This window comes from Ciona robusta, chromosome 2, assembly GCF_009617815.1.
Source record: "Ciona robusta chromosome 2, ASM961781v2".
In the NCBI taxonomy this organism is placed as follows: Eukaryota; Metazoa; Chordata; class Ascidiacea; order Phlebobranchia; family Cionidae; genus Ciona; species Ciona robusta.
Window position 1 is genome coordinate 4,146,492 of NC_143236.1, and position 27,669 is coordinate 4,174,160.

General features: G+C 42.9%; 1 protein-coding gene across 10 annotated transcripts in view; it reads right to left on the reverse strand.

The window, feature by feature from the left end:
* LOC149740315 (teneurin-3-like) overlaps positions 1-27,669 on the reverse strand; it is a 47,085-nt gene that overhangs the window by 17,410 nt on the left and 2,006 nt on the right. For 2 of the 10 annotated variants that reach the window (XM_089871852.1, XM_089871851.1), the window contains exons 3-9: positions 26,364-26,417; positions 25,832-25,998; positions 21,576-22,032; positions 6,037-6,162; positions 5,309-5,647; positions 3,432-3,568; positions 3,174-3,325 (exon numbers count right to left, since the gene is read on the reverse strand). In XM_089871852.1, coding sequence (XP_089727978.1) covers positions 3,174-3,325; positions 3,432-3,568; positions 5,309-5,647; positions 6,037-6,162; positions 21,576-22,032; positions 25,832-25,998; positions 26,364-26,417 — 1,432 coding nt within the window. Of the gene's footprint in view, positions 1-3,173; positions 3,326-3,431; positions 3,569-5,308; positions 5,648-6,036; positions 6,163-6,432; positions 8,254-8,315; positions 11,480-14,699; positions 14,734-21,575; positions 22,033-22,110; positions 22,291-25,831; positions 25,999-26,363; positions 26,418-27,669 lie in introns of those variants that run through there. The other 8 variants (XM_089871853.1, XM_089871854.1, XM_089871856.1 and 5 more) reach the window with 8 other exon arrangements.

A 27,669-nucleotide genomic window follows, 5' to 3' on the forward strand; every position in this document is an offset into this window, starting at 1 on the left:
TATCCAATTCGTGCGAAAAATAAAGTTAAATTACAGCTATGACTTCAGCGAAGCGCCACCATAACGTATTGTTGAAATTAAATGTAAACGCTATACAAAACATTACAGCATCGGACATCACCGACCAGAGTAGACTTGTTTACGACGATACTATCGTTCGCTTTTGGCACCAAGCGACACTTTTTGACGTGTCGGAATCCAGATTAAGATGGCCCGGTATTCTAATCTCTTCAGTCTTATTAACTCAAACGCAATCGAAGAAGCAGTGAATGTTATTATCTGCAGTCGATGCCACGCAATGTTATGGACCACCAAAGTTCGTAATTGCGTCACAAGAATCTTTCGTGTTAGTTTTCTTAGATAGGATTAGTCAACAAAACGATTTTATTGGCGCAGGCAGACCACGTGGGATGCAAAGTATTAAAACAACAACATTACAATGAAAGGAATTTCTCCTTATTTGACAACTTTACTTGTTGTTCGCACGCAAATCGACAGATTAACTCGGAAATCTTCGGAATTTTGGCAGTTGATGGTGCTTACAATTGGCAGAACATTAAAATATGGGTCGGGTAATTTGCGGCTGATAATCCTACATTCGTACTATGTTGTATCAGAGGAGATGAGCGGCTGTTGCCTTCGCACGCATGTGCATGAAGACTGGAAGGACACGGAGCCAGATATGCTGTTAAACGCTTTAAAACTGGAACGTATGAAAGTATGGGCAAAGTTTCAGTTGCTCGTAAAAACCGTGCCTTCAAAACCTTTGGCAGACACTTCACGGCGGTTAGGGTCGAATTTCTTGAAATTGGAGAAACCACTGAACCTTGCCTTGCGCGTAGGAGAACAGCGCAGCTCTAAACGTCATGTAGTGTGTCTACTTGCTTTTTAATGTGGTGCCCACGAATTTGCGTGTGGCCATTGGTGGGATTTGTGTAACTAAACGAATTCCGCGGTCAAGCCCTCTCTAACGCTGCAATGGTTGTTCATTGTAGTTGGTCCTAAATGTCGCCTACCTCACGTAGGTATTAACGGAATCGAGGGGTTTTAACCGGGCGGAAGTTACGCTTATGGTAAAAGGAAATGAGGCAGTTGAAGAGCTTCCCGATGCACTGTATCGACCGTTGACTTACACCGATGAAACGCAATAAAGCACGTCCCTTTCTATTACGCTTTACATGACTCAGTATGGACTTTGGAAAAAGATTGGCGTAAGATTAATACCAGCCGTGCGTTGCACTGACATCCGGTTCGTAAACCCCAACAACGGGTGTCAATTATGCACGCCCAACCAGTTTTCCTTGAACACTACCCTCCTTGTTTTACATCAAATTGGGGATTAAACTACATGGATGGCAAGTTGTAATATTATTGGAAAAACCAGGGATATGGAGCTACGTAGCAAGAGGTATAGAAGTGGCGTGTGTCATGTGTTAGGCGTGTAATGGAATAAAAGTCAACTGTGTAACAAATTGAAAAGCTGAAATATGTGAAGATTAATCTGAGCCGCTGATGGTGACAGGTTAAGCGAACAAAGTGACCCCACTGTTCGAACCCTAACACCCACCCGCCTCTCCTCATACGAAGCCCCAATCCTGACTGATGGGGTACCCGGTCCAAGTCAAACAAATCGGACAGTTCGAATTAGGGGTCATTTGTCAAACGGTCGTTCGGGATGACTGATTTCGGCTGACCGCGCTACGCACACAACATCATCTCAGCTTGATAACGAAAATTAAAACCAATCTTTAAACATGGCCATTTACTGTAAAATTTGACGCTCAAATGCACTGCCAATTTTAAAACACTGATCAAACAATGAGCCGTTACAGGCTAAGGCTTGAACATCACCCGGCAAAGGCAAACACGATTTTGTGCCGACGATTTCACGCGCACTTGCGATTTTACGGTTTGAATTGGCGGAATTTCGAATGAAAGCTATGTCCCCGAATAGGTGTAGTTATTTTCTGCCTCTTGCCCCCGAAATTAAATTCCTATGGTTGCGGTGAACGGAATGTGACGATGCAAGTCAAACTGAGTACATGCAACTGCGCAGAAATAAGCTCCGGACGAATTTTATACGTTTTTCATCGTTATGCCAAGATTAACGTCGTCGAGTATCGAGCTTTTGGCGGACGGCATCGAGCAGAGAACCTACCAATGTCACCACAGGGTCACCGTGTTTCCAAAACAACTCAAACAGTTGTATCTCGCCACGCTGACCTTAGAATGTAAACATTAGGCACGCCGACCCGATTGTTATCGTTTGGGAGCCGCTTAAGACCTACAAGATCGGCTTTCAAGTGAATGCACGGCCATTACTATCCACCCACTGCTTGACAAACGCTTTAGCAGTGTGTAAATCGTTTTTTTCTCATTTCGTTTTGTACATAGTGGTTTTGTATAAGGATGCTCGCTTAAACGAAACATAAAAATACCCAGCTACCCAGAAATAGAAACCGAATGGTTATATACATAAGTTAATCTGGTGTGCATAGACTGTGTACAGATGCTGGGCATATACGCGATTACAGACCGCTAATTTGTAGAATTTAGCAGAAGTGTCACTTGTAAACAGCAAACCAGCACCCACAGCTTGCTAAGTAAGTTGTGTGTATCGTCTACTTCCAATGCGTGTAAGCTACTAAGTTTGTGGAACAACCAAAATGTGGTTTAATATGCGGCGGCTGAAGGACGAAGTTTTCGCATCCCAGTAAACATAAAAACAAAATTTGTGGACGCCAAGCGTGGTCCAGACTGGATTCCAGTTAAAACGGATACGACCGAAGTCCAATTTCAATTTTAACTTGAGAGTAATAAACTTGATTGACGCAGCTTCGGGTACGAGCGCCCAGTGAACTATCACGAGTGCGGGAAATTGCGGAACATTTCATTGGTTCGGAACGCTTGTTCAAGCCTTGCAATGGTGGTCTGATGCCCACGGATACACAGAATTATTTAAAGTTTTGACACCCGAGTATAGGAATGTTAAACACACAACAGTCAACCGTGATTAAACACATTTAACGCGGTCAAGACAATTGTGAAAGTGAATTCCTGAGTCATAGTAATCACTGTTTTTAAATGACGTTTTTTAATCCTAAAAAGCGATCGAGACAGCGCCAAAAGCTATATACATCATTAAACATCAATAAAAAAGCAAAAAGTCCTACCTCCCAGCTTCATTTCCCCTGCTAAAACTCCACAGACCAGTCTCGTCTACTTCATATGTGGGTTTTAATGTGGTGGTGACTACTGGATTGTATTGTTCTGATTCTAAAGGAAGGGTAGCTGAAACTCGGGAGGTCATCACTGATGCAGGGCTCTGTAAATACAAACTTTTAATAGAGGTTGCCCGTTGCACTTATAGTGGGGCTGGGGCATGTATACAGTAATGTGAATGTTTATATTTCATTTAATGTAAACTGTACCTGTTGGTGATTGTGTAAGTTGGACGACGCTAGATGATGGTTACTCTGTGACGTCATCTGTCCAGTGACGACTCCGGTGCCCATTCGGGGAATACCCGAGTACATTCTCGGGTCGGTTTGTTGGGTGGAGTTTGGACCTGAGATAGATAAACAAGTTGTAACCGAGAGAGCTTTGATCAATTACCAAACTTATGCCTTGAGTGTAATTGAAAATAATCTAGAAAATACGCTTAGAAAGGTTGGAGCGCATCTGTTTGCGTTCGAAACAAAGCAAACAGGGAAAATAACTTGCTACGAGTTGAGAGCTTTGGTTACTGCGGAGGTGAAGCAACTTAAGTAAGCAGAATAGCAAATCAACGTCTCGTATATCATCCTGGAAAAATCCTAAAGCAAATTTGGGAAGTTAGTCGTGCGGTGCTGGCCATTCGTCCCATATTTACTGGTGCACCCGAGTTTTGTTGAGCATTGGTAAGCACTGCTGCTCACTGTGTGTACTTGGTATTAACATCAGATCCGTCATTTTGCTGTACAAAGCAATCGTATGACGTGTTAAATTCCTCTCCCGCTTTCGGAGGTTCGGTCACGTATGTTTAGCGTGTGGTAATGTATGTAATGTTGGGTAAAAGCACGAACTCAAATATAACATGTTCAGTTGGTGGCCATCAAAGTAAATAAGCCGAACAACAATGTACCTGTGGAGTTCGTGTCGTTAAATCGGTACAGCTTATTAACAATGTTGGACGATAACAACACATATTTACCATTTGAAAGCTGTCGACTACATGTGTCGTGGAGTTGATAAACTGCCCGACGATTCTCTTATATATTGTTATTAGAGACCAATTATGGATTGAGATAGCCAGGTATGTCGGGATTGCTAGCGGGTCGCGGATAATTGCTATCTAATAGCCGTGACTTATTTCTAATTGCAGTTCATTAGACGTCTGGCGGTGTTCGAGCGATGATCATGGTTGTTTTGCGATTAGTCGGAGATTTTTGTCCCGTTTAGATGCTATAGGACATGCATTCGAATTCCACGATTCGGTACGGCGTTTTTCGATATGAAAATAAAGCTTCTGATACTGCGTTTGTTGTAGGCTTGAGATGGACAGAAGACTTCGATGGATCGATTGAAAGGCAAAACACATACTTATCTTATGTCGGTTTTACTGTGGCCTCATTTAAGGTTTACCAATATAAGTGCCGGTTTTAACGCAGGAATGGCTAACCACAGGCTTGGGTTACAGGCCACCCAGTAAGTCGGGTGAATGGAATTACACGCACAGAAAGCACGTAATCTGGTTGTCCTACACGGTACGTTAAAGGGCCAGAGAACTGATCTTCGCTGGTTTAGGTTCAGCCTGTCAGCGTAAACGACGGCGTATGTTCCCGTTTGGTAACGCTTTTTTAAAAAAGCCATATTTTGCTGGATTCGCAAATCAGCTCTGTATACTCACGGGATCGATAGGCTAATGTAAAATTAAATCGAAGCGAGATCTAATTCCAGCAAGAAGTCGGCTCAGCCTCTTATCTGATTAACTTGACTGAAATCGCGAACGGATTAAACGTTCAAACCGCTGGGCAGTGTGTATATGGGGTGGTGTTCACACGGGCCATAAAACAATCACACTGCAAAAACAAACGACCGCGGTCAAGTCACTTAACGGAGAGCTCAATGACCCCCCATTACTGTAACTGCTTTACAACTTAATTGCGACAACTATACTTGGAGCGTGGCGTGCCTTCGCAGGTGCTTAAATAAAAGCTAGTAATGTTCTCAGATTCGCATGATCCGTTTAACCAGCAGACAAAAATACGGCACTAAAATTTATTTATCTCTTGTGGCTTTAGAAAATATTTTGTGTCATGGTATGTACCTGATATACTTCCGGAATTAGTCCTGGCCATGTAAGATGAGCCCCTTCTTTGGCCATACTGTGCTACCGATGTCCGGTGGTCGACTACTGGAGATGACAATCTCCTACGTGAGTTTAGCGGGCGTTCCTCCCCACGCATTGTGACGTCATCCATATCCATTACGTCATCGTCGATCTCGTCGACGTCACTCTCGGATTCGTTGCGTGAGGAAGTGGAACGGTTGCCGAGCAGCTTACGGCGGTTGCTATGGCGACCAGGAGACGGGGGCGTGCAGGAATGGTCCCCGATAACAGGTTCGTAGCGAACGGATGAACGGTGGGTGTCAGTGGATGAGATACCTGTGAGAAAGACGGGGTTATGTAAGGTTGTCTGCGTTTGAGAAATGGTACAGTACACACACGCCGATGGCAGATTCCCATGCATTGGAGGTACTAGGTAAATATTGGTTATACCTCACAACACAGTCACATGGGTATCTACAATCGAAAAAGCAAGCCACGTACAATGTAATTGGGGCAAAACATCAAAACAAATGCGTTACAACAACATGTTTTCAGGCAACAAAAGGCATTCAAACCAGAGAACAATGCAACTAAAGAAGACCAGCGAACGACGCAGAAGTGCATGGCGACAGTTCAAGCATAGAATGTAACAACATCCATTCTCGAAACCAAACAACGGTCACAAACGCCACTGTGACGCCACAACGAGTGCAGCAGAGCGTTACCTCGCCTTTTGGGGGAGGAAAAGTACGAAATGGTTCGGCAACGAGAGGCCTTCGCCTTTACTCGCTGGACCTCGTACAATCTACAGGCGTACGAACTGCCCCCGAGGAAAAGGAAGTCTTTCATGTCTGTTCAAAAATACACGGGTATTGAATTTTCGCAGACTGTGCGTGGCACCACCCGGGGGATAGGGGTGTGGGAGTTGGCAATTGGTGCTTCACAATCGCACGACAACATGACGACTTGTTTTGCCGGCTTAATTAACTGACATAATACTTGGAAATTAAAGAGACTTTATTCACGTCTCCCAACGGGGTGAAATTATATTCGACTTACATACAGCGTTACTAGCTTAAAATTAAACCTTCTTTCTTGTTTTAAATCTCATGTGAGTTTACCTGACTCTTCTTGCAAGCAACTAACTGACGGCGGATTCGCGACGCTGTGTCGCCATCGTACGCGCCTACTTTCGTTGTACAACTGCTGTTTGGACTGGTCCAAGATGGCCGATGTCCCGAGGCTCACTCGGCGGGAGATTAGGGGCCTTTCCTCTCGCAGAACAATGTTTAAATTCGCGGCCCCTGTGTCGGTGAGCCTCACCATGTCGAACGCTGATGTCATGTTGCTGGACGGGTATTTACATTCTACGATAATTTCTTCAGCCTCTTGGCAAGCGTCCAGCTTTCCAGAAAGCGCTTCTGTCGCGTTGTACCCAATCTTGACTGTATTGGCAAACTTCCTGATGCTTAAATCAATAAACACTAATGGGTTTGTTCAGCCTCACTAACAAGACAGTAACTAATGGCACAATGAATGAAATATTACTTAATAACGTTCTACCACCTTGACCTAACTTGGTATAAAATTCATTGTCTACGTGTCCACATAAAAAGACAGCTTATACAGCCACAGCGTCACGACTGACACGACAGCGACGACCTCAGCACACGGCCTCGTTTATCTCAACTAATCTTGCAATGTCAGTGGCAAGGCAAAGGCTCAATCAAAGGCGAGCGCAGTAAAGTGATCGCCATTTTTTCGCAATTAGCCGTATGCTAATGCGCTAATCGAAAGGTGTGCGAAAAAAGCTTTATTTGACAAGGCCGAACTTGTGCTGCTGCTCATGTAATCGGCGTTACTGAGGGATTAGCTTCGCCAAGGCGGCGAAGGAGGGCTGGCGTGGATATTTATGTTAAAAATTCCACGGTTAGGTGTCTGCATCGAATACAACTTCAACCTTCTAATATCGCTCTCTGAAGTTAAAAGCAATCGACCGGAATACACAGTAGCGACTGGCGTTGCATAACTACCGTTTCGCCAACGCAAGAGGAACAATATACCGAACCATTTCCCCGTTTTAATCCTTAGACCTCCGGTTTGCTTACACAAATCGACGGTAATCCTTTACGTGGTCGCAGTGCGTGTTTTGTGGGCCAGTCAACGTCGTTCGTTATAAACTATGTATAAGTTTATGTCCTGACGAATTTCTACCTCACTGTAAAGGAATTGCTTTTAACAGAAGGATTAACTGGTCGACCCCGAGTGGTTTTAAAACGAACATGGGCTGGGTCACGTGACGCCGTGTCGAACGACTGGTAATCCGCACAAGAGAAATGGTAAACTCTATTCTCAACAACTATTAAAGGCCCACAAAATGTTAACATTTGACCCTATTCCGAGAACACTTATCTCGGCAGTAAATCCAACGTACCGCATTTACATTAAGCGAATATTTCGGCGGCTTCGCAAGTTTAAAAGTAAACACAATTCAAGATAACGTCCTAAGTCAACTGAACACAGCCGTTCAACGAAGCGCCTGTGTGTGCTGCTCAAATACAACCTTATTTATGAATTAGTCCAATATCCGCTACCACACTGGACAACCATCATTTATCATCGCAGTATCTATAAGTCGTATCACTAAATGTAGGTTAATAAATAACCTGTGGGCGATCCATTGTTTTACTGGAAAACAACCCGAAACAAAGCTTCTCATTAAGCCACTGCAGCATTAAGTGTAAATTTAGCTTTCCTATGCACACCATAGTGGCTAAGTATGCTGCCTTAAAGTTGAAACTCACAATACCCAGTATTCAGAAGCAGTTTAGATTTTCTTAAGTGCTCGATGAAACTGATCCATTACAAGGCTAACTCGCGTGAAGAAATAACCCCCTGGGCAAACGCCACTATATACTGAATAAATACAGAATACGCTGGCTGACGAATACGACCACTAAATTAGGCCAGAATTTCGTGGAACTCGGCCAAAAACGGTATTTACCTGATGACTCCGTGTCCGTGTAGCTCTTCATTCCTTTCCGTTCTCTCATAGTCGGGGTAATCTCAACTTTCATGCTTTGCATTTGTTGCTTGTGACAAATCGTTTCATCAACACAAAATATATTCAGACAAGACTCGCTACTCAGAATAACATTCTAGCAGTTTAAACTATATACGCGAACTGGAACGTCTGCTAGGGGAAACGAAAAGGTCGTGAGGATATAGGTACGCCGTAAACCAGGCGAGACCGCTCATTTGTTCCGCTGCTGCCCGCAGTCTCCCAAATGACTGACTGGCATGGCTGCTACAGCCTCACCTTGGGTTCATACTGACATATTTTCACTTGACATTTTTTACAAAAAAAGTGTTTCATAATTACTTCAACGATAAGTTGTATATGTGTATGGTATTATAGGGGCATATTTCCGGCACGTCGTCGAATTTGAGCCGTTCAATCATCATCGATTATTGGGCGGCCCGAGAATGGATTCTATTTATTTTTGTTTGGGCGAGAATTTGTAATCCCTTCTCCTACTTGCAACGCACCACGGATTACTGTACGGTAACAGGACGCCGCCGACGAGTTAATTTATGATATATGCAATTTACACACACCGAACTATTTATACATCGGTGGCGGGATTAGGAGCCATGCGGTCCCGCTAATCCGACTCCAGGTCGCCGTCGATGCAACATCTTCAACCGAATTAACAGAAAAAAGCGCACGCAGCATACAATGTACGGTTGTGAGAAAGCTTCTAAATTTGTAATTGGAATTCCGGAAGAACGTGCGATAATCGTAAGCAGGCTTTAAAAGCAGCATTTATCGTGTTATTATGTTCGACTTCTAGAGCAAATCGCTTTCATCCGGTTTGACACTGAACAACAAATATTTCCAACTTAATCATAAACCAACAATTCGTGGAAGTTTCTCAAAGGGCGAAATTATTTTTGTCTTTCAACCGGGAGTTTGCAGAAAATATCGATAATGTTAAATCCTATCTTAGACGAAGAATGCCAATTTGCAAATCATAGTGTTAAAAATCTTGGCTAAACGCCTACGACCGGTTGATGATCGCTTAATAATAGTGCTAAGTATAGAAAAGAGTGACAGTGTGTTATTGTCGGCTTACGTACGGATTTAGGACTTTTGACGGCTGAATACTTAAAATGCCGATATACAAAGAATGGATTAGTATTTCCGTATTGAAAATTAGGAGTCGAGGTTTTACGTTATTGATGTGTAGTCTGAACATTAAAGCAAGATAATGAAGCGAGTCTATAACTGACATTGCGGTCGGAAACGAGCTTTATGAACCGGCGTGTCGTGGGCTGATGACATCAGAATGCTAATTCAGTAATTAAATGTCCGCGCATGGGAGGTAGGGTATTATTTAAAGCCACATTAGGTTTGGATGAGTCGAATTCGCAGACGAAGGGGTCAAGGGTGAATGTAAAGCCGTGCCAATTCGATCTCTTGGGAAACGCGACTACTTTTGAACAAGTCCCACGAGGAGACTGTCTTTGTAAAATAGATGCTATGTGACGAACAGCAACGAAAATTACCAAGCGATCCAAAATGCTTCGACATACTGTCGGATGCATCAATTAGCCCTAGCGGTGAAGTAATGCGATTTATTCGGAGTGGAGGGCACACGTCGCCATAATCCGGCACCGGCGCGCACGTTTAATCTTGTAATGTCCACCGTTTCACCTAGCTGTCGTTTAGGCTAAAAACACTTTACAGATTGCAGCAACTTCGGGCGATGTCTCTTCATCTCGCTCCAGCGCACATCTAGTGTAAATGTTTATAGGAATCCAAACCGGCGCCGGGTGAGATTATTAAGCCGGTGCGATTTGAAGCTAGCTAAATTTAGATCGAACGGCACTACACTCGTTTCGCTTAAAAAGGACCGATCCTCTTTTAGAAGCAGTGATGTAATGGTCCATGAGTGGAAAATGCGATAAAATACTTTGGTACGCGGTACGAAAAGTAAAGCGGTGACAGGTGGTAATTAATGCGGTTTCAGGCTCAAGTGCTAGTTAGCTGTGCGGTTAATAATCTCTTAATTGCTCGAAACACGGAGTGTATCCAGGTGCAGTGTCACTTTCAAACGTCGTGTTTGTGGCAAAGTAAAGGAGCTGTTATTGTGATTTTATCACTGCCTTGGATTTTAACATGATTCGCTAAAAATGTCAAAGGCTCACGAAATTTGAGTCGTTGAGAACAAGGCTGCGAGTTCTCCGCTCCGGTGATTGCGCTTTGGTCCCAAGCAACCTGATACGAAAATCGGTTGTACACCATCCGCTAGACGGCGCCGCTGATCAGGATTAACCAGATAGCGATCTTCACGGCTAATTGCGAGGCAAAAACAAACATGGAACGCGCCTGTAGCTGGCTGATGCTGCGGTTAACAGTGGTTGGCATGACTGTTTAAACCCTCAGCGAATTGCGTGTTTTAAGCTCGTTTAACGGACGGGTGAATAATTCGGTAGAAGTAAACAAGTTAAGGCGAAGTTGGTGATAAAGTTGACTGCACAAATCAAAACCGATAAAGCACATCTTCGACTAAATAATACTCCATGTACAGTTCAGGTCCAAAAAAGAGTTTCTAACATTTATCTATGAACTGCGTATATATAAACTGTCTATAAACTCATATATAAATGTATACCTCACATGACAATATTCTTTAATATGACACTCCCTTCTGGTTTTACCATGATTAGAGTTTACTGAGTCGATTGATCTGCTTTACGATCTTTCTCTTAATAACCCATTGTCTTGGCTCGATATACAACTCCGTTATTATAGTTCTTAATTGCACCCACATAAAAGAACTGATTTACAGCCTGGCTCATCGACTACCGCCTTCAGCTGTACTAAACACCATCTAATAAGGGACAGCCAGCTGCCCGGTCTGTTTTGCGTCAACGACTTTTTCTTGGTGCGAAACTGCAAAGTGAGAAGCCTCTCTCGCTTCCTGGGTCGAATTCTTTGCCGGCTCGAATCTCGGCTAACTTTTTCACTCTGTCTAAAGACGAGGGTCAAGCGATGGCCATTCACTTCACTTCCTGCACATCTTGCCACATTAAGTGAACGACAATGGCCAGATTACACTATGGTGGCAAGACAATGGCGGCGAAGTAGACTGCCTAATTACCGGGACCGCTGTTCTTTGAACTGAGATTAAACCAAGCCAACACATGTGCTTACATTGTGCGTTTTATCCGAGCGCCCTGGTTACTAATGCATGCACGTGGCCCGGATTACAGGCCATTAGATGCTGCATTGTAAGTACTAGAAGCATTGGGATCGATATCGCTTACCAAAACACTCCAATGCTATTGTAAACATGCGTGGTGTAGACATTACACTACATAAACATTTATAGGGAGATGGACAGCCAAACCGTTTATCAATTAACCAGCAATCAATTAGTAAAATTAATGATTTCAAAACACACAACTTGCAATCGAAGAAATCGATCGTTAAACAAATCCACTGCGTGTTCTAAATACGATTAGTTGCTGTTCCCCATTCACTGCTTTACTTCTTAAAGTTAGAACATTGATTATTCACTTTTAAACCTACAGTTTTCAGTTAAACAGTTTGGCACAACAATGCGGGGATAAAGGAACATCGTGAACATAATACTGGGGTTGTCGTTCTACTTTCTGACTGAAATTCGGTCTAACTATATTTGGTTATACAGTGATGTCACCTATTTATTCATGAGGCAAACCTAAAACGTCTGTATCAATTCCGTTCATGCGTAAACTTCCAGACTGTCCTTAACTTCTAAGCGACTGTGGCACCCGTGGAGAAAGTACACATTTACTATCGGAGTCCCGAGCTCCTGCTGGGTCGTGTATAGTTACATGGAAATGAGTCAGTTAGGACCGCCATAAAATTGAAAGCAAAGGCGAAAATAAGCAACATAATAGCGAGTTTTGTGACGCGATTCGTTCGCAGTTAACCTACGTTACGGAAATAAAAGTGAATCAACAGGCGTGGCTGCTTAACTGGAAAAAACATATCGGGTTTGGAATTAAACCGAATCTGGAATCCACTGGTACGCGACATCGGAGATCGGGACGAACGGTGGCGAGGAATTTGAGCTCCAAACCCGGCGGAATCTTTGTTTACATTACAACGACATTTCGGTTATATCACGAGTTCATGACATTAGATTGCGATTTAACTTTAAAGTTGAAATAATAGACATATTAAAAAATGTACTTAACCATTCACTTTCCTGACATTATACAATCACTAACAAATCTCAACTAAATAATGTTTTACAAAAATCACATAATAAAAAATATTTTTCAACTCTAAGTCTGACTTAAAAAATCTTTATTTTAAAATACATTAACATAAGTTGACAGCAGTTTTAACTAGCAATATGGCGCTAACCGCTATTGAGTCCATCGCACCAATCTCTGTCGTCCAACTAACAACCGCGGCCTGTGCCTTCGACGCGCGCCGCACACACAATACAATCCCCTTCCCTTAGAAGCCACAACACGCACCTCGGGATTAACCACCGGGATCTCGGGACCCCCGTAGCCGGCCCAGCGCGGGGATTAGAGCTTCATTCCGCTTCCAATATTCTGGCTAAGTGAATTGAGGGGCAAATCGTTTAAGACGCATAATGCAGAAGCAATCAGCGTCAACTGCTGCATGCAAAGGCGCCTCGATTGTCAAGGATAATCCGCCAAATACGAGAGTGTATGTACACAACAGGAAAATGTCGGTTTTAGTCGAATATCTAAAAAGGGTTCGAGCTACTTCACAAAGAAACAAATATCATTCCTATCTTCCCAATATTGTATAAAGCGTTGTTATATATGTGGGTTTTTTAAAAAAGTACTTCAGCTCGGCAGTATTTGGCGTTGCTTTTTATTGCCGTCACTTTTACTTTTGGCTGTTAAAATTACGAAGCCGCCTGTACAAGGGGCAGCCAATAACCAGACCAATTTCGATTGATTCCCTTTGAAAATAACAACGAAGTGACCGTGTAATTTGAGGCCAGGCAAAAATCAATCGCTGTTATAATACTCTATCGACGTTCTGTCAATCACGGACTCGTGGTCACGGAGAATGTTTGCTGCTGCTCATAATCCGGTCATTGTTCACGTAAACAATGATGGCTGATTGCCTTCAGCAGTGGAATGTATTGGGCTTTGCCAAACGGTAACAGTACGTGGCGGGTGCGCGAACCAGACAGGGAAGCGCAAAAACAACAATTTCGACCGAGCATCGGAAGTTATGTTTGCCAACGACCCGCGTTGCGAATAAACAAGAGATTGCTAGCGAAAATATCGCGCCGCCAAGCGACCACTTGACTGCACTTACGTTTGTAAATATAGTCGGTGAAAATCGAACGTGGCTCTCTGCCGATAGCTACGTCACGAGTATAGTGGGCAAAGAGTGCTGCTGGCGCCGAGAGGTACGATTTATCAAATTAAACCGTAACGGTCGGGAATAATGTTTATTTTCTGGACCATTACCATACACGGTCGTGTAGTGGGGGATGGTAATTAAGACAACTTAGTCATGCGAATAACCTGCGTCATTTTTATATCTCCATAACGGCCGCCAAAGCCTGTGCAAATAAAAATGAAGGTGAACAACACACTAGAAGCCCCCGCCTCGTCAGTACTGAGCTTAATGCCCGTCGCTCGGTTAGTCACTGGAAGACAGCATTGTCAGGGCTTGGGAATAAGCCTGGATTTAAACAGAGAAAGGCGCTTCGGTGGGGACACCAGGAGCATTGAGACAGGTCTCCCGGAATCGAGTGTCGGAGGCCGGGTCCAAGTCACAGCCCAAGTATTTAATAACGCTGGGATATTGAGGCGAGAGTGGGCGCGAGGGCTTAAGTGTTACTTATCTCCGACATTCGAGAAGACTGGTTTTGAATTACATTAACCAGCTAGTCACACGGACGCTTATAAAGTCGAAAATCGTGCAATTTCGTCGCTTCTGTCTACAAATATCGCCGCCACGATCCAGCCGCATCACACAATAAAGGATTGTGACCAAATTATGCTATGACATCATGCCGTAAAACAAGTCATTTACTAGCTCGCATAACGCGGATCGATAACTGGATGTGACGTAATGTTGTATGACGTCAGCTATACGAATGTTTCTCCTTGACTTAATAAGCTGCAGGTAGAACACTTGAAATTACAGTTAATTGGAACATATGGGCGGGTTTGGTATGCGAATACGCGACGAGAGATGTCGGCGTGTTCAAAATTAATTTTTGGAGCCTTTACTATATTATGGCATGATGTTTATAGATACACACAACGTTCAACAGATTACAAAATCCAAAATTGGAAATTTACAAATATGTGATACAAAATCACTCACCGATATGCGTTCTTCGCATTGTAGAAACAAGTCTGTTTCCGTAGCAGAATAATCAGAACTTGCGGATATAATCAATAACAAGTCTACAAGTTTTGCAACCCCCTAAAGCAAACTGAACCAATATAACAGTAGCTTATACTAAAAATGCGGCAACTAACAAAACAGCACTGAACGAACCACTATATCAAATGGGACTACGCGGGCGGTTTGGACCCAAAACGAAGTTGTTTTCATTGCTTATCCAATCGAGTCGTCGTTTGGGTGGAACGCAGTGCGTCCGGATGCGAAAGCACTTCAAATGCAATATATGTGATTAGGACTGGCCATCGGTAACCACTGGTGTGGATAGTGTAGCTGGTATTCGTGAGCGTTCACAAAGGATGCTACTATTTTCCCACATGCCTGCGCGGTGGACGGGGGCTCGGTTACTGGGTTGCGGTACGAACTGACTCTCGGAGAGCGTTCTGTGACGTTTGTACACAAACAAGCCCAATTACTGCGAGAGGGTGAACAATGTACTTGGAGGAGATGCAGCAGCAAATGCAGGTTTGACTTCGCGAGAGCTGGAGTCTTCGTATATGGCCAGAAATAACAAATGCACAGGTTAAACGATCGCACACGATAGAACTGACGAACCATCGATCAAATTTCATTGAAAACCACTTATCTACAGGTTCGCGCATGAGCGGCCACGCGAAAATGTTTGAAAGTAAACAACATTGCAGCCGAACGCCATGAATGTTACGTCACCATACCAGTCCCGCATGCTTCGAACATTAACTAAACAACGGAAACCCGCATCAAACACGAAAGTGAGGCGTTGGTCTTGCACTTGGCAGGCATGCGGCAGCTCAAACGCGAGGTAATTAATCAAACCGAGAATGGCATCAACGTTTTATTTCTCAGCCAACCTACGTATAGAAAAATAGTGGCGACATCTTGTAAGTTAAACACTAGTGCCAGCAACATTAATGTTTCGAGACCGAAATCGGGATTGTTTGTTGTAGTAATCAAGTCACTTAACGGTGCCCTGGCTCGTCGAGCGCCACGAAACCCGTTTCCGAAAGCAAAGATGCGATATGTCGTGTTATGTTTTGTGCTATTTAAACTATGTCTGTACAGCCACGTCTTTTGTGTCCATGTAATGCCAAAAATGGTGTTTAGCTTCAACCTCGTGGCACGATGCCAGAAGGAAAATGGCAGAAGTGCTAATTTTATTTGATGGATGAAACCGTATTTTGAAGCTATCTTTCGAAACTCGTCACCACATTAACTTGGCTAAGACTCATCTATGTAAATAGAGTGAGCAGTTATAGGCGATTACTTGTTAGACAAAATAATGTTTACTGTTAGTGCTTCAGTGGACAGTTTAATCCCTAAATTCCTGTCTTCTCAATCACGTGATAAAACAGGCTTATTCAGCAGCGATGTGTCATAATTACGTCATTGAAAGTAAAACGCCCACAAATAAAAATACATGAAATTGTATCAATGGGAACTGAAACTAACCAGACACCGTATGTCTAGAATAAGACAAGGCCCAGATATGCTCCGATCTTTTTAAACCTTTTTTCAATAAGAAAGACGTTGCGATTTGCCAATGTTGCTTGTAAATTCTTTGTACTTTTGCAGAGAAAACATTTACCCAACTGGCGAAGGAAAATGCCTTGCACGGTTTATTTCGGCAAAATGATCCACTCCGTACGCCAGATCAGACATGTTTGGTTGTCCCAGTTTGTTACGGCGTGGGTAGGCGGGAACAAATAGCACGTAGCAATGCAAACAGCCTGTAAGTCACACCAGTCGTAAAACCTGAAGAGGCCGTTCGTCCTAACCCGGAAGGAAACGCTTGGTTTTTATGCCAGTTTTGGCAACCCAGTAAATATACTTATTGTTTGTGCCGACATGTGTGCTTTATTTATGTCCAATATACGATATATGGAGTAACTGACGACCCTCGCAAATTATTGAGTGGTTTTGTGTTTGATTAAAACGTAGCTTATCGTTGGCAAACATTAAGATACTTCTATGTAACGGATTAAAGACGGTATCCGCATGCTGTGTCCATAAAACGCTCGAACAATCCAAATATCATCTGATAAGGACAGTGCTGCCTCCTACAGAATCTTACTTTGCAACGAAATTGTTGCAATTCTGCCAGCGCAAAGTCGTTGGTTTTGTTATATGCAAACGTGGCATCAAGAATCGATTTGCTGATATAAAATATTAATCCACTTTCGATGGTAAGACTAAAATCTGAAGTATCTAGACATAATTGGTGCGAGAATAGCAACTAGGGGCCATTTGTGCGGATAGCGGCCGAGGTTACGTCTTAGGGTCGCATTAGTTACATACGATGACTAATAATGCAAGTATATATAGTAATTTTAAAGCGCAAAATCAATCGATTTTCCTACAGCCATATAGATCGGCAGACTGTCGGGTTTTGCGGGCGTTCCACGTACCTAAAACATGTCGACAACATGTGACACATCTGATTACAAGTAGCGACAGGTTTGGGGCGGTGTGAGAGCTGCAATCAAAGGATCAAACCTCTTCAAAGAGATGATGCTTCCGTATTACCGGTACAAGAGAAGCGATAATCCTGAGACGTTTTCTGGCAAGCAGACAGATAATCAGAACCTACACAACTTACCAGGGTCACAGGTGCTTCGTTTGAGAGCGAAACTACAAATTTACGCTTCTTATTAACAGCTACAAATTTTCCGTGGTTAAAATTAGCATTCGAACTCAATTACACCATGAAGCATCGCTTATACAAGGTTGTAATTTCGGTATCGCGAGAGTTTGAACTTGGATAAAGGCTTTTTATTATTAATATGTCGGATACTATTTTTATACCTATTTACAAGTTCGTTTTACTATTATGAATGTATGAAGCAGGCGTATTTATTAAAGATCAAACTATAAACGACATTTTTCAACACTTTAGAAAGGCCTGCGACTTTATGGGCTTTTTCAGCGCAACACAGTTGACGGTATTTTTGACTGGCATCACTGTGACATAATGCGGTCGGTTGGACAGTGGGCGGCAGACAACAACGGTCAACAAACGACCGATAACATATTTCCAGCGTCGTGGAAAGCAACCATCAAAGTAGAACATTAAATAGATTTACGGCGCAGGTTTCCCTTTAAATGCTCCCATCGGACGATTAGTGGAGCGATTAACGGCGAGCGGCTCGCTGGACAACAACACTAATTCGATTCCGATCGGCGAACGGCGAGGGCAGTATGGCGCTAAGCTCATAACAAGGTAATTGCATGGCAGGGGTCTGTGGGGAGCGATCGGCCGTGCGGGGGGAGCTTTGGGATGCATTTTGGTTAGATTGGATTTCGAAATGCTTGCGTTGTCAACATGCTATTGTCACGCACAGAAAGAAGACGAATCAAAAATCGCGTGTGTTTCGCAACTTTATTTTTCGCTCCATTGTTGTCGGCGGCACTCTTTGTGATCTAACGATTGAGCATTGTGACCAGGAAGCGTTACATTTAAAGGAAATGCAATCTGTCCACCAGACTTTTGTTCAAAGGTGTGAAAGTGGAAGTGCCTCGTTTGCTTCCAAGCCAGATGCAGACACTCAATTACGTCGTAATGCTCTTTGTTACGTCACAACGCAACTTCGACGCATTGAAACTAGAAAAAACGCGCAGCTGCAAAAATCGGTGCTTAATTACCGACAACATAGCGGCAATCGCAGAATTCGTGTCGGATTCCGAGGTAAAAAATGAGCAGCGTAAACACAACGGGGTGCCGACCGTAGATCATTGGCTACACCGCAGGTCGCTGTAAGGTTTCCACGCAAGTGCTGTCCACCATCAATCAATGTCAGATTGCCAACCCCGCGGCGGAAGAACGCGCGAGAATCACGACACAATATAGTTTAATTAAGTCAACCGGTGAAACGGCATTTGAGGTTATGCGGTAAGAAAATATATGTCAAATATGCCTCGTGCGACGCGATAATGACTTAGACGGAAGCGGAATGTGATTTATCTGTTCCAAACTACACCGGAATATTTTGAGTGCTCGGCGTGGAGATTGCGTATGGAAAAATAATTGTTTTTGTATAAGGTTTGGTCGTCATATTCGGGAAACATAGTTATCGAACGCTACTCCCAAGCTGGCGGTGACATAATCGCATTGTGAAACAATATGCTTTGTTTGACGTTAATCAACGGCCGCGTGGCCAATAATAGGTAATGAGCATCGGCGCAAGGTGGGGCCGGTATTGTTGGAAAATCGGTGTCATAATACGATACAGGACGCATGCAGATGTGCTGGCATACGAAGGCCGCGTGTTGCAGCGATAAGAGGCTAATGTAGCCAACTGCGGCCAGCACGCGGGATAATTTTAGACCTAACAAGCACTTTTAAGCGAAATGGCAAATCGCATAGGAAACACAACGACGACGAAGCGCAATTTTGAAAGGAATGTAGCGGTCCTTATATAAACATCAACGAATCGTTTTGATGTTAACATTTCAACAAAGAGCCAGGTTAAATTTCTGAACAAATGAGTGTTAAGATACAAAAACTAAAAACTTTCCACAAAATTCGAAAAAATTTAACAAATATTTCAAGGTACACTGATTTACAATTCATGTTTTTAATAGTCTGTTTTGCTTTTTTACATTTTATTTATCGACTTCTAGAATGAACGAACCCACATCTGCATTCCATTACGACCAACGCACCGTATTCGACCACAGCCACACCTAATATCACGAAATATACGAAACATTGGCATGTGTTATTTCACGCCGAGACGACTCAGGTAACGTTGACAGTCCGCCGTGACGTTGCGCTGACGTAGTACACCGTTGCGCCAAACGCCACCTGAAAATCTGTAACAACTTTGGGTGGGCGCAGTTGACCGGAACATAACTATATGATAGAAGGAGAGGTACATCACAACGGTATGTTTGATAAAGGCTCATTTAGTTACCAGCACACGTCGAAGTTGATTCTTTAAATATTTAGAATTTTTTGTCCAACGAAAATAACCGCGTTGAGAGAGCTAGCAATAAACAACAGTTATCTTTTAAGCCAATTACTGCTGCGTGCACGTGTTGAGGTAAAATTATTGGATGATATATAGGTAGTGTAGAGGCCAGTTACAAATTCTGAAATACTTGTGATTCATCGAACGGAAACTGTGAGTGAGGGAATACAATACACCGACAAATTGCACTTAAAAGTGAGTTTGTTTCCGAGCCTGAAGGGCGAGAAACCGGATTTGGTAATTAGCCTTTGAGGGGCCAACACCTCGCACCTGGATTCGAACGGACGATAAAAGACCGATGGTGTCGGTTGACTGCAGGCGAATAAGCCGACAAGTGGCTTGAATCGAAGAGCAGTTGCAATCGCCCGTGCGTAACAAATGTTTAAACTCAGAAAGCTTCTACCATCGGCGGGGAATTAAACTTCTGCGGTAAATTGAATTCCGACCCGCCGCAAGATAATCTAATTTCCCCAGTAACGTATAAAAGGGTCTGAATCGTATATATTATACGTAACTGGCGACCGGTGCGCCGACTGCTTTGTATACCTTTACAACAACACTAAACGTTTCGAGCGCCGTCGGTACAGCCATTTTGGAACGCATTACAGCTATTAACAAGGGTAATACGGCCGGAACGCGCAATTTGTCCGAATGGCGTCGCGACGTTGGTTTTCAAAGGCTCCTAGTGCTTTGATCTACGCGGTAATTGAATCAGAATCTAACTTAAGTAACAGAATGACATCACGGTGTCGATATCGACGCTATTTCATCTAATTTCGCGATCTGGAAAACAAAACGAAGCAGAAAGCAAATATAGGATTATATCCAATTTATTGCCCGAAACATCACACCGTGCGAAACAGGTCCAAAGGAAGAATTTACAAGTTTTCGTCACACAAACTGAACTCAAAACATGAATGCTCAAGTACTCCTAAACCTGTTGCTGTTACACGCTGTCAAAAGATAGAGTTGCCGTTTTAACAACAGCAAAAACCACCTCCATTAATATTGATGATACCCAGCATTGCCCGCTGTTATTGTGAAAAACAATTACGCCAAATAACGTAATAACATCAGAGCAAAACAACTCCTTAGTAAAACTTTCCAAGCATGAACAAAATATACACCAATTTCTCATATGCCTAGATTTCATAACACTTCACAATATATAGTTTTAAAATAGCCCGTGAAATATACGCAATACTGCTCGCAGAGCATAGGTCCGATATTAAAAATCAATCATACGAAGAATAGTTAGACAAAGAAGCTTTATTGAGGTTTGTCATACTCTGTTGACTGACTGTGATTTAGGACTGCCCTGTTGCGCCATGTTATAAAGATAGATCTTATTGGGCGACGCGTATCGGCGTATAAAAACAATATACGTACACGGATCAAATTAAAAGCTGTTTTGTATAAATAAAAGACAACGCTCTCTGTAACGAAGTATGTCGCCACATACCAACCTATTTAGTAATTACCACTTTGAAAATTCAAATACAAGTAAAATATAGAAGAAAATAACAATGTCACCTCATTCGTGCTGTATGCTGGCTTATAATTGACTGCCTATGTCTTTGGTTTGAATTATATGCCCATTCTTTCAAGCTTAGTCTAACTTGGTATAGCATGATCTGCTGTATAATTGCATTTCATGATATTGATTGAATTATTTGTCGGCATTACCTGTGTTTGCGCTTCCTAATGAAATTACTTTCTATTGGCAGCTGTCTGCCTGTTTACTTGAACGTGAACCAGGCATAGCACTAAAGCCAGGCACCAATACCGTCGAGATGGAATGGCGGGGTGAAACAAACATACGATGTATATTAACATGCGATTCGCTTACCTTTGCTGGGGTGAGGGGTTAATCGTGGGGTGGTCGAGGGCGGGGGTTGGGGAGATGCGTCCAGATTTATTCTCGGGGTTGATTTCGTTTCAGGTTTAGCGTGAATGCGTGGTGTTACTATAGATTCGTGCTTGCCAAGCAGGCGTGGAGCTGTCCCTGCAGTGATACCCTGGTGCGCAAGTCTGGTCTGGTAGTCCGATAGCTCCGGTTCGTTTGACGCAATATTTGCGTCGGGTTCTCGTGATCCGTGACGCTTTTTCTGACGTAGGAGACTCGCCACCTCACGCCGCCTCTGACGAACCGGGGAGCGTTCAAGCGGGGTAGGGTGAGGATTCTTCGGATTCGGTTTGGTCAGTGGAAGATGATTGTCGTCTTCTATGTTTGATCGGGGCCGCTCCACCGGTTGCGAAGTTGGCCATTTTGGCTTCGGAGAATCGGAGGTCATTATGGAGCTTACCTGCGTATTAACAATTATGTTATGACTTTATACGATTAAAAATAAGTAGATATGTATAGTATCTATCCAGTCGAGTACCCGGTCTCGGATCAGCGGTTCGGTAGACTGCGATGAATGAAACCTCTGCAGTCGCCCGTCTTTGCCGAAGTAAGTAACGCAATGCACAGGCCGTGAACGTTTTAACTGCTGGTGGCCGCTGCTATTGGGACTTGCCCACGACTCTATTACTTGATCACAATACATTTCTCAATAACTCTTCTCCCCCTAAACTATACGGACGTGAGGTGAATCTGTTAAAGCAAAATTTTCAATGAATATTAAGATGGCTCTGATAAAAACTCTGCTGTGCCCTACAGCATATAAGGCTGCCTGACACGTTCCTTTTCGCCACAGACTCCTCCAACCTAATCGGCATGATGCGTCGCTCGTGAAACAACAGGCAAGTTTGGGGTCTCGATATGCTACGAATGTGCGGATATCCGATTCCCAGATGGATCAGTTATTCTGCATTATTCATCATTTCAAACTTGAAGGCTTGCTCACAACGATTGGCGCCGGTGGTGGGACCGTCCAAAGGCCAACGTGCGATTAAGAGTGAAAATGTCGATTTTGCCCCGTCAGCCTGGTGTATCTGTTCCGGCAGCAGGATAAGGCGCCCTCGCATAGTTTATAAGACAGGGACGTCGAAATATTGACTTTAAAATGCGGCCAGTAATCCAGTAATGTCACCGAAGATCAAAATTTGCAGCCGGAGAGTCGTGTTGATACCAGAGTGTTCGAACGTCGTTGCTAAGCGGATTTTGGATGCGCATTTTAGGGGAAAGTCCATTAGAAAAATCGAACCTCGCTGGGTGAGCGAATGTTATCGAGAATTCGTGCGACTGCTTCACAAGAGTTTTCCAATAAGAATATACTGCTGCATCAAGTCGTGTGCTTTGGGTTTTGACTGCACTTGCTACATATGTTGGTATAAAGGTTTACCAGCGTTATAGAGTGTTGTATCTATGTTGCGAAACGAGATAAAATCTAAAAGTGACTGCCAGCATAAATAATCTCCGAAACATCCATTTTTAATGTTATTTAAAGTAGAGACACAAGATACGACTGCACGTATTTTTGGCCCCGTCTTATCAGAATACACGAGAAAAAATCCCTAAAAACAACCGTACCGACTAGATCTAACACAGCTTGTTCTGAAATTGGACTATACAACATATCTGAGTGAGTCACTGTCACATGCCTGACCACGTATAACTCGACTTTGGTAGATCATTGTATAAGGGTCAGTTATTGATGTTCAAACTGATTGGCATACTCCGCCCCAGGGAGTCTCGTGTTATATTGCTTATTTCCAAATGAACAAGCAATTAGGTTTTACCAAAGGGTCTATAATGAATTTGAAGCAAAGGTTTTGGGTTCTATATATGGTATACTGCCGTTTTTATACGCTTTTACCCCCCCCCCCAATAAGCATTGACAAAAAATATTTCAAAACGGCTATTCTGATGCAATGTGTGAATTTTATGTATTTAACACTGAGTTTTATATCTCCCTTGGGTTATACGCAACCACAGAGCAATATATTTGAGATTGTCCCTATACTAATGAGAAGAGCCGGGGAAAACCGTTCGATAAATAAGCTGTAATTCGGCTGTAATATAAACCGACAGCCAATGCTATATTAAACTTAACGAAGCGGCAGACGGTTAAACTAAGCCGTAATAAAATATTAATATTTGAAAAAAATGTTGTTGTTTTTTTTGTCCAGATGGTTAGTGCGAACGACGCTAATGGCCACCCAAGAGAAAAAAAAGCGGGGGAAGAATTACATGGAGAAATATGCGGAAATCGGGGTAAAGGTGAACGCGTTATTCTGCAAACACACAGAACCCGGTTAACCGCAGTCACAACGCTTTAAGGGGGTAATACATAGGCTCGATTGCGTGACAAAGTATTGAAAATCCGAGTCATTTCTGCGCTTTTGAATCGGAACAAACAGACTTAAACGTGGAATTTGGTGAGAGCCGACCCTCCCAGAATGGCAAAGTGAAGATTCTTTTCGCTAAGATATGCTGAGAGCCACAGTTGGTTCTCGTGTGAAAATTAAGCTTATTTTATTTCCCCGCGGGGGTTAGCCATAGTAGCAAAAATAGGCAACCATTCAATCGGCGCGCAAGGAAGTGTCCTTTTTGATACCGCGAGACGTTTATACAAACACAACCTATAAAAAAAGTGTTGTATTGAACAAAGTTAATTTTTGCACGTGTTTGTGGTTAATTTAAACAATGGGCACAGGAAGATTCCAGTGATTAAGTTGTTCATATATGCTTTAACGATCGACGTACTGCGCCAAGACAATCAATTAGTGAACATCGGTAAACAAAACATCGTCTCCAATCACTGAAGGACCATTAGCAAATTAACCCTTGTGAATTATCGTTTGCATAAAGGAGGTATAATGGCTGAATCAACACAAAGTAGTTGCCATTACACGCTCCAGCGGAGGGTATAAGTTGCGTGAAGGCGAGGGCGCGAAGTGCCGGCTTTGCGACATAGGCGAACGAGGGTGTGTGTGGGTTAGCTATCTCAAGTACTTTGCATCACCATAGAACGGAAGTCGCAGGCTCAAGTGTGTATTTGTTATATCGCGGCATTTGCGGACTCTGCCTAACAGTGCCAGTGGCTTTTGAAAATCGACCTGTTGTGGCTGTTCAGACGGATCACGGCGTTCCGTTATTATGAGTGACGTATCTAAACCCGAACTGTGGTGTAAAAACACACACCGACACGCAAACCTTTGCGGGCTGCATTAAATTCGCATTAAGCTTCCGTTAGCTTCCACAGCACCACAACGCATGGTGTCTGCATTTCGAAGGTCACATAAGGTTTCGCAAACTTAGGGAGGTCTGCGCATTTGCACGGAGAGGCCAAAATTCGATTTCGCCTTTCGACTAATGGGTTTAATGGAAGGGAATTACATTCGTTTGTCGCAGTTGAGAATTCGTTCAATTGCGGTAAACTCGGAAGAGGAAAACTCAGTGGTTTCTTGCAACCATGGCAACTAAATCAATGTTGCAGCATAGAGCATATGGTTCATTCTTGACAGCAACGTAAAATTATAATTTATCAAAGTTGGGAATCAAACTATTTTATCATTAAACTGTTAAAATAAAATTATTTCTCACCATCATGTTCACGGAACCGGTACATATAAAGTTCAAGAAACTCCTTAGGTTTCCTTTTTGGATTGATGCAAATACCTTGTAACTAACTAGCCCTGGCACACCACCCCGACAGAATAAGGGTTCGTCAATAGAAAAAACAAAGAAAATGACCGAAATGAAAAACAGAAGGCGATCGGTCATTAACACGCAAGGACAGGAGCAAATATTGACCTATCGCTCCGAAAATTGGCTCGGAGAATGAGGTTTGGGGTAAGGGGGTTGGGTTGAAGGGGGTAAGGGGTAAGCGACGGGTAGTCAGGGGTGACTAGATAAACAAAAATCTCAGCCCCTCCGTGATTCTGTCGTCAATGCCATCCATCAAACTGAGAAAGGGGGTCGACTGCTTGGAACAGACCGCTGGTCCAGAAAATGCAGTCTTACCAATGCGACAATGAAGCCGGTAAAACTTAATTAACAAAGGCTGACTTTTACACTCCCAGTGTTATAGCATCGAACCCACGTATGTGATTATTGATTGCTTAAGTAATCGTGGTTAAGAAATTCCCTAACTGTCTCACGTAGGTTAGAGCGGACATTTTGTTTCCAGAACAACAAGAGTATTTTTTTATACGAACCTCGTGATCTGCAGCACGATCCGAAGCTGTGCTCATGTACTTCTCGTTTGATTGGCCCTTGTGGAATGCTACGTCAGTTCCGGGGTACGTGGCGCCTTCGTCACGTGATGATTGTGGACGGTCGTTGCTATGGTGACCACTGTCGTGCCCATTATCTTGGCAACCCTCTGCAATAAAAATGTAAAGAAACGTTTTCGATAACTCTATTCTATTTCTCACACTGTCACACACACATATATAACTGAATAGAATATATTATAGGATGGGGGAGAGATGGGACACTTTAGCACATAATAAAAATCCTAATCTTGTTCTAAACAGTTAAGAACGCTCTGTAGGAGTCGTAAAGATACGGTTTTGTAATAATTTAAAAGTTCTTCGTTTACTACCGGGACGAGAAAATAGAATTAAAGGTGTCCAATCTTCGCCCACCTGGAAAACTAGAAAAGTTGCTATCGGCGTTATTCTAAATGTTTCATGCAAATTATCATCAGATATTAAACAGTGCGTTAAAAACTATAAATATGGATACCTTGGAAGCATGTATACCGGCCGTGATAATGGTGAGGAGCGTAGTAGAAATAAGCTGCGGAAATGGAAGTTAGTTTGGTTAGCTGCTCATGCAATGACGGGATTTCAAAAAGGCGGTGGTGGTAAACGATAGAAGCGGAAAATTTATCTGGCATAGATAAATAACCATGGAACGAATTGGGACCCAATATGTGAACAGGTACGCTCTATTGACTAACTAAGTGAACCACATGCGACTTAAGGTAATTTATCAAATCGAAAGGCCAGGCACTTTGCGGTATCGTTCGTATAAGGATTACGTAAGATGCCAAGAAAAACAGTCGAGTTCCACACTTATACGCGGCTAAGTCAGCGGTGCCAGTTTCTAATGTAGTTGCGTTTATTCTGTAGGCGAGTTGAAGCAACAGGGCGCCTAGAAACGAGCAACAAGATGTTCCTTTTTGCTGTTAAGTCAACAGCAGAGTGCCATAAGGGTCATGAGATTTGTTCAACAACTTAAACACACGCCAAAGAACACATAAGGGCCAATAATACAAGGTGGAAGGTGGTATAGTACGCACTTTAACAGAAGAATAAATCACAGCAACACCTGCGCGATATCCAACGAACGTTTAAATATAGAACAAACATTCTCACCAGAAACAGAACGAATTTCCGGATTCATTATTCAACACTTTCCCTGCGTTCCAACATTTTCAAGGCAACCACTAGAAAACTAATTAATTTTACGTCACTTATTGTAACGTATTCTGTTTTCAATTCACCTTACACAAATCCCTTTCTAAACATGATTCACTTAGCGAAAATCGTTTTAGTAGCTAAATCCGGATAAGTAGCAGTCTGCCAAGGGACGAACTGGCAACTAAGTTTTCCAAGTTGTAAAACATCAATGCCGGTGGCTATTCGCTTACCAACGTTTAGGAATAATTTATAGAGAGCGTTCTATTAAATATCAGTCTCTTCGGCGTTGGACGAAATGACAGCGGATCGATTCGTGCAGCGAGTTTTGGAAGAAAATTATCGGAATAAGAGTGGGGAAAATCCTTTTAAAGTGGTTTGGGGAATAAAATTCTTTGACAAGTATCGCCTTACAAACAGCAATCATTGGCCTTAAACCAGGAATGGATTTAAACGTCATAGGCAAAGAACGCACTACTTATAGGCAAAGGACGCTACTTATTCATATGTTTGTGTATAACACGGAATAATACATAGTGTGCTGCTTAGGAAATTAAAAACTATACGGTAAAGGTTAGGCTTTCATAACCGTTAAGCTGTATTTACTACATGCATAAGTAAAGCTTTCT